The sequence below is a fragment of the Mytilus galloprovincialis genome, chromosome 5 (genome assembly GCF_965363235.1).
Source record: "Mytilus galloprovincialis chromosome 5, xbMytGall1.hap1.1, whole genome shotgun sequence".
NCBI lineage: Eukaryota > Metazoa > Mollusca > Bivalvia > Mytilida > Mytilidae > Mytilus > Mytilus galloprovincialis.
Window position 1 is genome coordinate 37776135 of NC_134842.1, and position 14925 is coordinate 37791059.

A 14925-nucleotide genomic window follows, 5' to 3' on the forward strand; every position below is an offset into this window, starting at 1 on the left:
AGTGAAGCAAGATTTTCTTTTTTATTTAGACAGCCTATAGAAAGGTTTGAGGTCGTAACGCAGTTCTTGTCTTGAAGATTATTGACGTAAATTTAGTTGATTGTTGATTTGTGATTGGTCTGCACGAGGTGCGACACTCTAAAGAATAAAAGGAATTCAGCGGCTGAACAAAGAGATATAGCCAATTGTATCCCTCATATATATTAACCAATTAAAAGTTGGCATTTTATCGTGAAGTGTAATGACTACGTACAATTATCATGTTTTATGAATGATTTGAAAACGCTCCTCATAGTTTGTAAGGTGAATACAATTTTACTCCATGAATTTATATATACGTATATACTTGTACATACATCTATAGGAAGGATGTTTCTTGGTCCAAGGTCGTCAACTGTAATATTGTCATAAAATGTCTATATTGAAACTATGTACAAGGTCACAAACTAAAATGTTATCTTTTTCTGTCTGTAAAAATGTCTAGGGGAGCTATCGATTGTATACAAAAAGCACACGAACGGATAAAACCGTTTGTTAATAGAACACCAATTTATTCTAATTCAACATTTAACAATCTGATTGGAAAAGAAGCTTTTTTCAAGTGTGAAAATTTGCAGAAAACTGGATCTTTTAAAGCAAGAGGAGCATTAAATACTGTAAGTGCATGCATGATGACTTGTAATTGATTCACTATCACAATTTGTCCTAAAGAACATATTGGCATATTAGAGGTGTGTACGCGATGCAATGATAGTAATTAAAACCAGAAGAAACGAGAGTTTTGCAACATGCGTAGTCAGAAGTAACGAGAGTTTTGCAACATGCGTAGTCAGAAGTAACGAGAGTTTTGCAACATGCGTAGTCATATAATAACAGAAACCCTCTATCAAGCAAACTTTCTGAAATCCTGAGGATGTCGTATCAACTGTAAGGTTTATATTCTATATACAGGCCCTTTTGAAATATTTCAGCGGTAAAATTAAAAATGGAGAGTTCTGATACAAAAAAAATTGAAGTCATCTCCATTTTGCAAATCTGATAAAGCTTCCGTATCATATTCAAACTTAAAACGTGATTCCTACATTTTGTTAATGATAAAAAAAACTTATTTTATGACCTCTAGATCTTTGGTTCAGGCAGTGATACACATACACAATTTTTTGATCTGATTTTGGTTTTATCTGAATATATGACCAAACGCGATGTGTTGCATTTCTTGACTTACATATGACTATCTAAATATATGACCAAAAGCGATGTGTTGCATTTCTTGACTTACATATGACTATCTGAAAATATGTCCTAACGCGATGTGTTGCATTTCTTGACTTACATATGACTATCTGAATATATGACCAAACGCGATGTGTTGCATTTCTGGACTTACATATGACTATCTAAATATATGACCAAAAGCGATGTGTTGCATTTCTTGACTTACATATGACTATCTGAAAATATGTCCTAACGCGATGTGTTGCATTTCTTGACTTACATATGACTAGCTGAATATATGACCAAACGCGATGTGTTGCATTTCTTGACTTACATATGACTATCTGAATATATGACCAAACGCGATGTGTTGCATTTCTGGACTTACATATGACTATTTGAATTCAATCATGTAGCAAAGATGTGATGCAAATTAAATGTACTTGGCTATATGGTATCCGTTTTTCTTATTGTTGAAGGTCTTACGATTGCCTATAATTGGCACTCATACCACATCTCCTTATTTTCATATCTGTTATATTTAAATTTCATGTTGGTTAACATCTCCACTATGTAACTATCTGTAAGGTCTGGGAAAAGTGGTCTGAAAAACATCTCGCAATCAAAATAACAAAGCCCTTCTTACGAACTTGACTAAAAAATTGAAAATTAGGTCTAATTCAATTCACATTGCATTTTAGATATTGAAACTCAAAGAGAGTAATCCTAATTTAAAAGGAGTAGTAAGTATTTACTGTCATTTTTCATTGTTTAGTACATGTATGGTTTATAAAAAAATCAAAGCTTTATGAAATAATCCATAATAGTGTAACAAAGAAAACACGAAACTGATTATTTGTAATACAAGTATAAACCTGTATTATTCCATAGAACAAGTGATGTTAGAATAAATGTTCTACTCAGGGGAAACAGAATTGTAAATACGCACGTAAAGTTTCTTGAAGATATTGTCAATATGTATCAATTGAATTTAAAGCACTAAATTGAAAACATGTTTTAAAGGTAGCATACAGTAGACACTTTATTTTAAATGCCTTGTAAATACGCACGTAAAGTTTCTGGTAGACATTGTCAATATATATCAATTGAATTTAAAGCACTAAATTGAAAACATGTTTTAAAGGTAGCATACAGTAGTGGCAATCATGGTCTAGCTACAGCATGGGCATCTCGTTTGGTAGGGATAAAGTGTTCAGTAATTATACCAAAAACGACATCTGAATGCAAGGTCACAGCAATACAAGGTTATGGAGCAAAAGTAGTAACATGTGAATATGATCCGATATCTAGGTTTGTTTTCTAGGACATATATGCTAATATACACCAAATGCATGCACTGCTATAACATAACGGTTGATGATAACAATTAAAAAAAAAAACTGAAGTGTTATTGCATTAATTTTTTATATTGATATTACATGGCAGTTACATCATTCTTATTTAGTCTTAAAGTTTAGATACAGCGATCTTTTAAGTTTCTGGAAGCAAATTAAAATTGAGAAGATCGATCGGTTTGTTTTTATTATTTGTAATCGCAGTTCATTTCGATCAACAGAGATAACGGTTGCAATTCATTTGGTTCTCACGAAAGAACAGATTTTTTTCTGTGGGAAAAATAATACATGAACGATTATGTTGTCAATTAAACGAATCAAGCTTCTTGTTGACGTCATCTTTTCACAAGCAAGTATCACGATTGTTATGGACTATCTGTTTCGCAATTGAACAAGGATATGTACCCATTTTTTGCAGCCATGATACTGTCTTTATTTCTCTTATTGCTTTTAACATCAACCAAACGTGATTAGTTACTTGAAAAGGGCATACAGACGATTGCAACTTTTGGAACAGAACTCACTTCAGTGTTTTAGCTATGATTGTTTGCACTTTTTTTCTTTTAATCAGTGTGTAGTTTTTAAGTTCCAATATTTTTTAACTTGAGGTTGTTCAAATTTTTACATACATCTATTGTTCTGCTACAATAATCTCATACTTTGGTTTACCTAAGAATAAACGATACAAGAGTTAATAGGCAACGTTAGCTCATTTCAATGATAATAAATTGAATGGTCATCAATATATGCAAGAAAATGTTCAACAATATTAAAACGGTTGGCGTTACACTGAACATCATCCAAACTGTTGGAGACATTTTTTGTTTTATTATTAAACTTTTATCATTAGGCAGTGATCATACAGAAATTCAGTCATGAAAATACAGTCAGCACTGAATGAAATATGTAAAAAAAAAACTATTAAATTGTCTTAATTCGTAATAAGAACTGGACGGTCATAGCTATTAGCAATAATTTGTTATATTTTTTAACCTACAATTAGATTAAAAGCCTGTGAATTTATAGCAGCAAATGAAGGATATGAAATAATCCATACTTCTGATCATTATGACGTTATACATGGACAGGTAAACAATACATGTAATATAAGTAAAAATACATACGGGTAATAAACAATAAAACAGCACAAACACAACTTTTATTTCAATTGTCATATCTAAACTTATACGGCACGCACATCTATGCATATTAAAGATATTAAAAAAAAAAAAAAAAAACTCCCAGGAAAATTTAGATTGGAAATCCCCTTATCAAATGCTAAATCAAAGCTCAAACACATCAAATGAATGGAAAACAAATGTCATATTTTAGATTTGGTACAGGCTTTCCTTCTATAGTAAATGAGAACACCATTACAGTGACTTATCATTAATGACACTATTGTTCACTGATTTTATTGTTTTCCTTGAAAGGTGAAACTTTTCTTTGGATACATAGAACTGTATATCATTTTCAATAACAGCATTACTAAAAAAAAAATAAAACGCAACAGAGATACCAGACGTGTAATTGTGTGCTGTACAGGAGTAAACCCGTATAACCTTGAGGGTTTATCAGTATATTTGTATGTAAATAAACGAAGTTTTTTACACATAAAAAATGCAGTACTCAATGATTAATAATGGAAACGTGGACCTTGATGTGCTAAAGAAAATCTCGCACCAAAAGTGTAGCATTTTAAATATTTACCGGCAAAATAAGTACCTAAATAATTTTTACCATTCAATTCGTGTTTTCCAAGCATGAACAAGCTGTTTTTTTTAATCATCTATAACAAATTTCTGAATAAAAACATTCATATCTTGAAATGTCCATTACTGAATAAATAATGAAGACTAATTTATTAAATTTCAATCATTCAGGGAACAATCGCCTTGGAGTTATTACAGGACGTACCAGATTTAGATGCGATATTGGTATCAGCTAGTGGAGGCGGAATGATATCTGGTATATCTATTGCTGCTAAAGCCATTAACAAAAATATAAAAAGTAATATTTATGATTGTACTATTTTCATGAGTTTGTTATATCTGAACTAGTTTGTAAAGAGTAGCAGATCCTCAGAAAACGACATTCAAAACTTTACTGACACCTTAAAATAATCGTCCATAACTTATTTAAAAAAAAGTCAGTTTTAGCATTAATATTTGCGTTTATATGATGTTACTTTTCAATTGGAATGAATAACTACATAATGATTCAAAATGCAGTGAAACATTGTAAAATACTAGAATGAAAATGTATACAATATTACTAATATCAATGAAATGTCGTTCCTACGCAGACCCTGGTTGTTAGCAATCTATGAAAGTGAGAGGCCAACCATGTTTTGTCAATAAAATGATATTATTTCTGTTTCAGTTTTTATGGTAGAACCCCAAGGTAAAATGGCTGAGGAGAGCTTAAGGTCAGGTAAATATTTCAATCTAATATTACAAAAATGGGCTGACAACATATCGTTAATTTGTCTGCGTAATCTGCTGAATCACCTTTCATCGCCGACTTTTTTTGGACATTTTGTATGTTTCGTTTTGCTAAGTTTTTAGTTACCTAGGTAGTGCTTGTTATCATCCGTCTTTATTTCAATAAATGGCTATTAAAATGATATTCATTAATTATAATTGTGATAACAGTTATTAAAAAGAATATGTTTTGCAAGAACAAGAAAAGTTTATACCATCTTTGAATTCACAATTCTTTTATTTCATGTTTGAAATTGCTGATCCCGGCCTTTTTTTTTGGAATACAACTGAAGATAATTTATATATCACAAATAGTTATTAATAGACTATTAGTGGAGCAGGATCTGCTTACCCTTCCGGGGCACCTTAGATCACCCCTAGTTTTTTGGTGGGGTTCGTGTTGTTTATTCTTTGGTTTTCTATGTTGTGTCGTGTGTGCTGTTGTTTGTTTGTCTTTTTCGTTTTTAGCCATGGCGTTGTCAGTTGTTTTGGATTTACGAGTTTGACTGTCCCTTTGGTATCTTTGGTCCCTCTTTTATAATCACTGGGTCGATGTCTCTGCTGGTGGACATTTTGTCCCCGAGGACATCATCCGCCCAGTAGCAAAACTACAATCGTATGAATTTACGAAGATCTAACAGGAAACTGGCTCCGACGTCGCCCAGTATAAAACAGGTCCGAAACAGACGTCACCATGGACACGGTTTCGTCTGATACGGCAGGTGTCCCCTCATCACCAAACATGACAAATATCACAAACATGACTCATTCAGATCATCGTCCTAGTGAAAACAGCAATATTACACATACACAGCCATGTTCAGTGCTCCTTAAAGACATTTTGGTTTTTGATGACACAGTACAACACTGTCGCATTTCTAAATGTGAGACCAAAAGCTGCAAAACTTGTGCAATTTTAATTACAGATGCTGAATTCACTAGCAATTTGACCATAAATCATATTTTACCAGAAGTTACGATAATCTGAATTGTAAATCGACAAATGTCGTCTACGGATTAGAGTGCAATCTTTGCGGATTGGTATACGTCGGTGAAACGAAAGGAAGGCTAAACAAACATATGTGCGGTCATAGATCAGACATTAACCTCAATGCGAACGACATTCTATACCAGCATTTCAATCAGCCCGATCATTCCATCGTTTCCATGACAGTTCGAATTATCGAAAAGATATACCATAGCTCTAACAATTCTAATCTTTCAACGACTCTCCGTAGACAAAAAGAGGACTACTGGATTAGACAATTGGGAACTGCGACACCTTATGGTTGCAATGACAAAATTGATGGTATAGGTATTCTATCTAGTCCTTCGTGTAACTCGGTGAATGAATATTTTCAACTCGACTCCTCGACGTAGACGCAGTCATGGTCATCGTCATTATACACCACCTTCTCTGCATGATGTATCTATTAATGACTTGCTGCCATTTATACAAAAGCCGTTAGGTATTCATCACATTTGCACGAAACTTTATTCATTACCCCTTTTAAAACTTCATTCTCTGTTCAATTTATGTTTGGAATCCACTGTTACAAACCCTCATTCAAACCAATACGAAATTACAGCTACAATTTCGGATATTACAAGTCACAGACTTTTTAAGCTAGTCCGCATTGGCAAAGATGAAAAAGAGAAAAGATCTTTCCTTAATCTTTCCTTTGCCAACAAAGGTATCGATGGCGTTAATTTAGGCAATATCCATCATAAATTAGTTCAATCGAAAATACCTCCTTATTTCAAAGACTAGTCTGTACCAATCATTTCTTATACCTATACCAAACCTATTGCAACTAACATTTTCAATTACAACCACGTTTTGCAGGATCTATATTGACGACTTCAAGTCAAAACCTCCTGATTGCACTTGTGCTAGTTCCCAATTTACATATAATCCTGCTGGCCACATTATTACCGGTGACCTCAACATTGTTAATAACACTTCTCTACGAAATGTGTTATTGAAAGGTCCGAAATATCGTGAGCCTAAATCCATCAATTGGAAATACAACTTTAAAATTTTGATGGATTCAGTTGAGGATTATGCCAGGCAACGGGCTAAGCGCGAGAAGGAAGACGTAGACACTCTTTCCGAATGGATTAAGGCAGTGAGGTCGTTGATACAAATCAGAATTAAGAAACTGAATGGGTCTATCAATGCCCATGCTACGTCAAGCTTTAAAGACCCAAATGTTGCAAAACACCTATCCTACCTCCATGACAAATATGTTGTTGTCCCCGCAGATAACATCGTTTTTGTGTGTAAAACTCATTACATTAACTGCTTGATAAACGAATTAGATATTGACAATTCACTTGGAAACTCAACATATACCCTCACGACACTTACCAAAGAGGAAATCCTGGATAATCATAGGTCTGTTCTGTGTTCCTTTGGAATTTCAACCAAAGATGAAGAACTGGATCTGCCATCACTGTATTGGATACCTAAACTACATAAATGTCCTTACAAACAACGGTATATTGCTGGGTCTTCCAAGTGCTCCACGGAACCTCTTTCTATATTATTAACATCTATGTTATCAGCAATCAAAAACGGGCTTCAAAGTTATTGTGAAAATGCCTATTCTAGAGAGTGCGTGAATCAGATGTGGATACTTAAAAATTCCAAAGATCTTTTAGAGTACATACAATCTAACTCTCTTTCATCTTGTAACAGTATTAAGACATTTGACTTTTCTACTCTTTATACTAGTATTCCATATTTCAAATTAAAAGACAAATTGAAAGAGTTGATATTGCTTTGCTTCGTAAAAAAGAATGGCCAACGTAGATACAAGTATCTTGTTTTAGGAAGGGATACATCCTACTTTGTAAAGGATCACTCTGATTCCAACAAAAAATTCTCTGAAATTGATATTATCAAGATGCTTGATTTCTTGATTGACAATATATTTGTTACGTTCGGAGGACGTGTTTTTCAACAGACTGTCAGCATTCCCATGGGAACAAACTGTGCCCTTCTACTTGCCGACTTGTTTCTTTATTATTATGAGGCTGACTTCTTGCAGAAACTTCTTAGGAAGAAAGATAAGAAGTTAGCATTATCCTTTAACTCCACTTTTCGCTATAAAGATGATGTTCTTTTACTAAATAATTCAAAATTTGGTGACTATGTGGAGTGCATCTATCCAATCGAGTTAGAGATAAAGGATACTACAGATACACTTAAGTCGGCCTCATATCTCGACTTACATCTAGAAATTGACACTGAGGGTCGGTTGAAAACAAAACTTTACGTCAAAAGAGATGATTTCAGCTTTCCAATTGTGAACTTTCCATTTCTAAGTAGCAACATTCCAGCAGCACCTGCATACGGGGTATATATCTCCCAATTGATACAATATTCCCGTGCTTGCATTTCCTATCATGATTTTCTTGATAGAGGGTTGCTGCTCACAAGGAAGCTATTAAACCAAGAGTTCCAAATGGTGAAGTTGAAATCATCCCTTCGTAAATTTTACGAACGCCATCACAAGTTGGTTGACCATTATGGAATAACCGTTTCACAAATGATATCGGACATGTTCCTTACGTCGTAACTTCAATCCCCTTCCCTTTCATGAATGTGACCTACCGAATTAGACTATTTACCGGACTTGTTATCACATAAGCAACACGACGGGTGCCACATGTGGAGCAGGATCTGCTTACTCTTCCGGAGCACCTGAGATCACCCCTAGTTTTTTGGTAGGGTTCGTGTTGTTTATTCTTTGGTTTTCTATGTTGTAACGTGTGTGCTGTTGTTTGTTTGTCATTTTCGTTTTTAGCCATGGCATTGTCAGTTGTTTTGGATTTATGAGTTTGACGGTCCCTTTGGTATCTTTTGTCCCTCTTTTAGCAGACAAATTCAAGCGCAAACACGAGTATAAAAACAAACCACAATTTTGTTCATTGATATAACTCTTCGGTGATCTACAATTGTTTATTCATACGTTATCTGATCTGTTGTGGATGGCTGTCTCATTGTTTATTATATCACCTCTTTTTCTGTTTTAAATATAAATGTTTTACATTTTAACTGGATTGTATAGTAAATGTCGGTTTGTTGTACATGTATATTATGATTTTGTTATAGGCAAGAGATTGTGGCCCAATCCCCCACAGTTTATAGATACTATTGCAGAAGGACTAATGAGTCAACAATTAGGCAATCTCACCTTCCCAATCATCTGTAGATTAGTAGAAAAGGAGGTTTTCACTGTTGTAAGTTTAGCTATTTAAAGCTTTAGAAAAAAGAATGGCACAATTAAAATAATGTCAATGTTAATAAGGGATATAGAAAACTTTCCCCATCCATCAGTTAAGAGTAAGCTTAATGAAGGAATCGGATTGATTGTACGTGATTTGCATGTATATATGCATAGCAACGTCCGATTGAAATTTAGCAGTTTAGCAAGTTCAACTGTTCAATGTAACAGAAGAAATCATTGAAACATTTGTCTCCAAACTAGACTACCCCTCCCCACATACAGGTTCTTTAGGAAAAACATTAATGCCTAGTTTTTAAAACAGATACTCTTTAAATTTTGCATTTTTAAAAGTATTTAACAAGTTTTTAAATTGGACTAGGTGATATTTATTATTATGAAAAAAGATCACACACAAAACATAAGAGTAAAATGTAGAGTTTTCGTCTAAATATATCATACAAAATTCATAACATCACATTTTACAATATATAATTAAATTCGTTCTAAGATAAAAGGTAAGAAAAAACTGTTATAACACTAATATTGATATAAAATAAGGGTTAAGAAATTTATGAGTAATCCAAAATAGTTGAAACTTACTGTTTGCAACAATAATAAAATAGTTGACGTTTTACATTTCTGCATGCACCAACATTGGTTAAATATTTTTGCTAATTTCATAATTTATAATGGCAAGAAAAGTGTAGAATTGAAAATTATTGAATTTTATAGAAAAGACTTTATTTATTTGTCAAAACAGTTGCAATATATATTAAAGAAACTTTATATATAACTGCATTTAAAGAGTCATCATATGGTTTGAAAGTAGACGAGAGGTTAAGGATACATAAACCATCAACACAACATTCAGTCGACATCCAACTTCGAGAGTAATCTAGTGTCTGTGTAATGTACTTAGCTTAATATAGCATACAAATTAGTACAATGAAATATAATGAGTGCAAGCGTCGGTGTGATAGTAAGCTCAATCTGTGTATTCCCTTCTCCCAATAAATGAAAGCCATTAACAAACAGTTTATTAGCTTTCGATTCACTTTGGTTTTACTTCTTTTCAACTGAATATCCACGTAAGTGATATAATGCAAGTGAAGTTTTATGCATAATATATTGCACTGACATGGTCTTACTTTTCTTATTTGATAGATTATTTTATTTAGGGAAATGAAGATATTATTAATGGAATGGTGTTCTCTTTCCGGTATATGAAGGTAAAATTATATACTCAACACTCTTGTGATAACTTACTCTGTTATATTTGCAATCATAAGCTAGACACGCGTAAACATGTAAGAAAAGAATAAAATAAACAGCACAATTTAAATTGGGAAGTGTCGGTCTTGCTTCGTTTGAAAAAAAAGAATGATAGACGTAGATAGAAGTATCCTGTCTTATGGAACAGGATCTGCCACTCTTCGGGGGGCATATGAAATCAACCCCAGTGTTTGGTTGAGTTCGTAATGCTCAGTCTTATGTTTTCGTTGTTGTGTTTAGTATATTGTTGTTTGTCTTTTTCTTTTTAGCAATAGCGTTCTCAGTTTATTTTCGATTTATGAGTTTGAATGTCATGAGTTTCAAAGTACTAAAATTGTTATCGACACTTATATTAATCATGCAACTCTTGAAAAACCATACATTTAAATGTGTCAATCAATTTTTGTCATTGTGTTGAAGAACGCTTGATAAAATATGATGTTTAAAAATATCTATACATGTAGAATCCCTTTTTGGGGAGTTGTTAGAAAGAATTTATAACATTTTACACAAATTAGTTCCTAATTTGCATAACTGTTATTTTGTAAACACGTAAAACATTTGGGTAATATTGATATCAAATGAAAGCTTGATGACTTTAGATCACTGTATAACAGTTATTAAAAGTTCCCGTTATGTAACAAGAAAATGCAAATAAGATACAAAAGGTTGACATTTACAAAATTTCAATCTAAGTATCTATGATTAGTTTATTTAAAACTAATGGGTCCATGCCACTGCTGGATGTTTTGTTTTATTCTCGGAGGGTATCACCATCCCGGTAGTCAGCATTTCTGTGTTGACATGTATTACCATTGAAATGGTTATAATTATAAGTAAACTGTTTACAAAACTTTGAATTTTTTAAATACTAAGTCTACCTCAGGAATGGATAACCTTTGCTGTCGTTGACAATACGTTTAGGAATATGTGGTTCTCAATACTCTTCAGCTTTTCACTTTATTTGACCTTTTCAACTTTTTTGTAATCGAGCGTCACTGATGTGTCTTTTGTTGACGAATATTTGAAATACTAAGGCTTTTCTACCTCAGGAATGGATAACCTTACCTGTATTTTGGCAATACGTTTAGGAATGTTTGGATCTCAATAATTTTCAACTTTGCTCTTGATTTGGCCTTTTTAACTTTTTTGTATTCGAGCGTAACTGATGTGTCTTTTGTTGACGTAACGTGCGTCTGGAGCAAATACAAAATTTCAATTTAAATGAAATTACAAATGTAAAGATGTGTTCATTTTTTGTACGAACTAGGATAAGATGTTATTTTGACTTGAAATGTCTGTCTGTCTTTTTCTAAACACATTTTTTTTTAATTAATATTGCTTGAATTTGAAGTATTTTACTAAGAGAGAAATCGGGCTTATATCAAGTGTTGTTATTCCATAAAAATGAGATGAAAATTGAAACTAAAACGTAAAACATTAAAACAAAATTTATGATAGTCATAATACATAGTGAAATATGTATTTTTATTTAAGATGGTAATAGAAGCCGCTGCTGGAGCTACAGTAGCTGCTGCCATGTCAGAGAAGTTAAAACAGATGGATCCTGGTATAAAGAAAATCGGAGTTATATTATGTGGTGGAAATGTTGACATGTTGAAATTACCATGGTGCTCTTAAACATAATAAAATGGACCAAGACGGTTTAAAGTGTATGTGTATAGTAAAAGACGACGTATTACTATAGATATTGTGTAAACTTTTTTTCTTTATATGAAACAAGAGAGACTCAATGACATCATTGGATTTCATAATACTTTTATTTCAGATTACTACACATTTAGATGAAAATAAAAAAAAAACACTATGAAGACAGACGATAAATATATAATAAGAGTTCAAAGCAAAACAATGGAACTGATTATTGATGTGTGTTTTTAGCCTTTTCACCCCAAACATGTAATGAATTTGTTGAATGAAAATAATTATTGCAAAAAGCAGTCACATAAATACTGATCAACTGTCATATTCCTGCATTGGTACAAGCATATTCCTATGTTGAAAATGGAGGGTTGAACATGATTTAATAGGTAGCTGACCATCTCACTTGTCGGCATTCCAATAGGAACAAACTGTGCCCCTCGACTTGCTGACTTATTTCTTTTTTGAGGCTGACTTCATGCAGGAACTTCTTAGAAAGAAAGATAAGAAGTTAGCAAAATCCTTTAACTCTACTTTCCGCTATAAAGATGATGTTCTTTCACTAGATCACCCCTAGTTTTCTGGTGGGGTTCGTGTTGTTCCATGTTGTGAAGTGTGATGTTGTTTGTTTGTCTTTTTCATTTTTAGCCATGGCGTTGTCAGTTTGTTTTAGATTTATGAGTTTGACTGTCCCTTTGGTATCTTTCGTCCCTTTTTTGTATAACAGTCGCATCTTATTCCAATATATGGACACGTATGTGTGAACAAAACAAACAGACATGTCAAAAATAGGGGTATAGCAGTCAGCATTGTGCTATAATCTTAATCACTGTAAAAACAAACAAATATGTATTAAAGAAGCACAAAAAGGCATAAAGAGAAAGCAAATCATCAAAGATATAGACAAGAATACAAAACGTTACCATAGCACAATAACAAAATAACGGGATGTTTAAGTAAACGAACACATCCTATTCCCTACTCTGATTATGATCAAGGGAAACCTTATATACAAAAAAGTACATTTTAACACTTTCTTCATACAAAGTGTTTAATTTCACACGACACTGAAACGAAATTGTATTGTAATTTAAGCCTTCGTAAAGTCAGAAAACAAATTATGTTAGAATATTTAACCTCTTGGATAATCTCTTTACTGCAGTCTTAACTTCCGATCATTTGTAATATATGTTGTTTTTTTTTACTTTTTGTAACTTGCTAATACATACACTGAATATTTCGATTGCAGAACAATAATATCTTCATAACCTTTAGCTATATTGTTAGAGTGACAATTAACATTAAAGGCATTTAAATTGTTTACACAAGGTTGCAAAACCTTCCACACTAGCACAGATTGTGAAGATTAAATTATAATTGACACCACCTTATTGTTAAAATAAAAAAACCTGCAAATCGGTTAACTTATTTACAACTGTCAATCGGCCTTTAAAAATCTTTTATCAATATCAAATTGTATTTATATAAAAATGTCCTCTATTGGTTACAAGGTCAAACTAAATGTAGATTATGTTTATAGTACGACATTCATCCACTCATTCATTGAGTAACAAAATGAACCCTTGACAAAGTATTTTCTAATATAATACATCTGTAGAACGTATAAAATAAAGCCCATAATTATTTAGGACATCTGATCAACCAGCTTTAACAGGTTTCAACAAAAGGTTAAGATCAATGATCACATAGTTTTAATCCTTAAAAAACAGAGCCGGACAAAACTGTACGCTTTCCGTAATCATGAGACAATATATTTTGCAAAATGTTTGTAATAATTTTGAATTGTAAAACTAACTAACTACCTATTAATATGACCCTCCCTTTTTATCAAGTGACTAATTTACAGGGATACTAGGCCAACTAATATAAAAACGTATTTCAACGGAAGTGCTGATGTTCTGTTAAATGTTATGATTTAACATCAAAATAAACAAAACATGCATATGGTAACAATCGCTTGCGGTTTCCAAATCTCATTCAATACTTTAAGCTCGAAATTGTTTATATCACTTAAATTTTGTTAGTAAGGTGTCCTCCTCATTTAAAAATTGCTTCCGATGAAGAGTAAAGACAGGAATTTTATCAATTAGTAAAACGTTTTAGTAAATTTGTTTCAAGATGCATACTTTGGATCACTGTAGTCCCCTTGATGAAAGTTACTGTTGAAAAATATAAAATATGTTTGAATTTATAAAAGGATTGCACACTTTACAAAAATGCTTTATTTTAGAACAGAAGTATCTTTTAATGTATTATCAAACCGGTAACCATTGTGGTTTTATACATGTCTGCAATTAAACGTATATGCTTAACACAAGTCAGAATAAGATATATAGATATGGGAAGATGTAGTATAAGTGACAATGAGACAACCCTCCATCCAAGTCATAATTTATAGCAAACCATTATAGGTTAAGGTACGGTCTGCAATACGAAACCTAGGCTCATTAATTTGGACATGAAATGACCGACACTATATTTCAACTGAAGACAAAGTAGCCTTTTTTTCAAATCAAAATGGGACTATCAATCAGTGGTTGTACTCCTATATATTCTTGTTACATCCAATTAAAACGTTCTTTTAAAAATGATTCATACTGGTCAGAAGTTTTAAGAGCAAACAAAGGACCATATCCGGATGAAAAAAGGTATGAAAAATGCGACGAAATCCAAATTCGATTA

General features: G+C 32.6%; 1 protein-coding gene across 3 annotated transcripts; it reads left to right on the forward strand.

Annotated features, from left to right (window-relative positions):
* The first annotated feature begins 409 nt into the window (after nucleotides 1-409).
* Nucleotides 410-12223, forward strand: LOC143074477 (serine racemase-like). Of its 3 annotated transcripts, none has more exons than XM_076249920.1 (9): nucleotides 410-656; nucleotides 1917-1958; nucleotides 2360-2526; nucleotides 3574-3658; nucleotides 4454-4580; nucleotides 4953-5003; nucleotides 9174-9301; nucleotides 10467-10517; nucleotides 12058-12223. In XM_076249920.1, exons 1-9 carry the CDS (start codon nucleotides 477-479, stop codon nucleotides 12199-12201), a joined length of 975 nt encoding a protein of 324 aa, XP_076106035.1. In that variant the 5' UTR covers nucleotides 410-476; the 3' UTR covers nucleotides 12202-12223. The 3 variants fall into 3 exon arrangements, with proteins under 3 accessions (XP_076106035.1, XP_076106036.1, XP_076106037.1); XM_076249921.1 differs by having other exon boundaries at nucleotides 4454-4538; XM_076249922.1 differs by lacking the exon at nucleotides 1917-1958 and having other exon boundaries at nucleotides 416-656.
* The last annotated feature ends 2702 nt before the right edge of the window (nucleotides 12224-14925 follow it).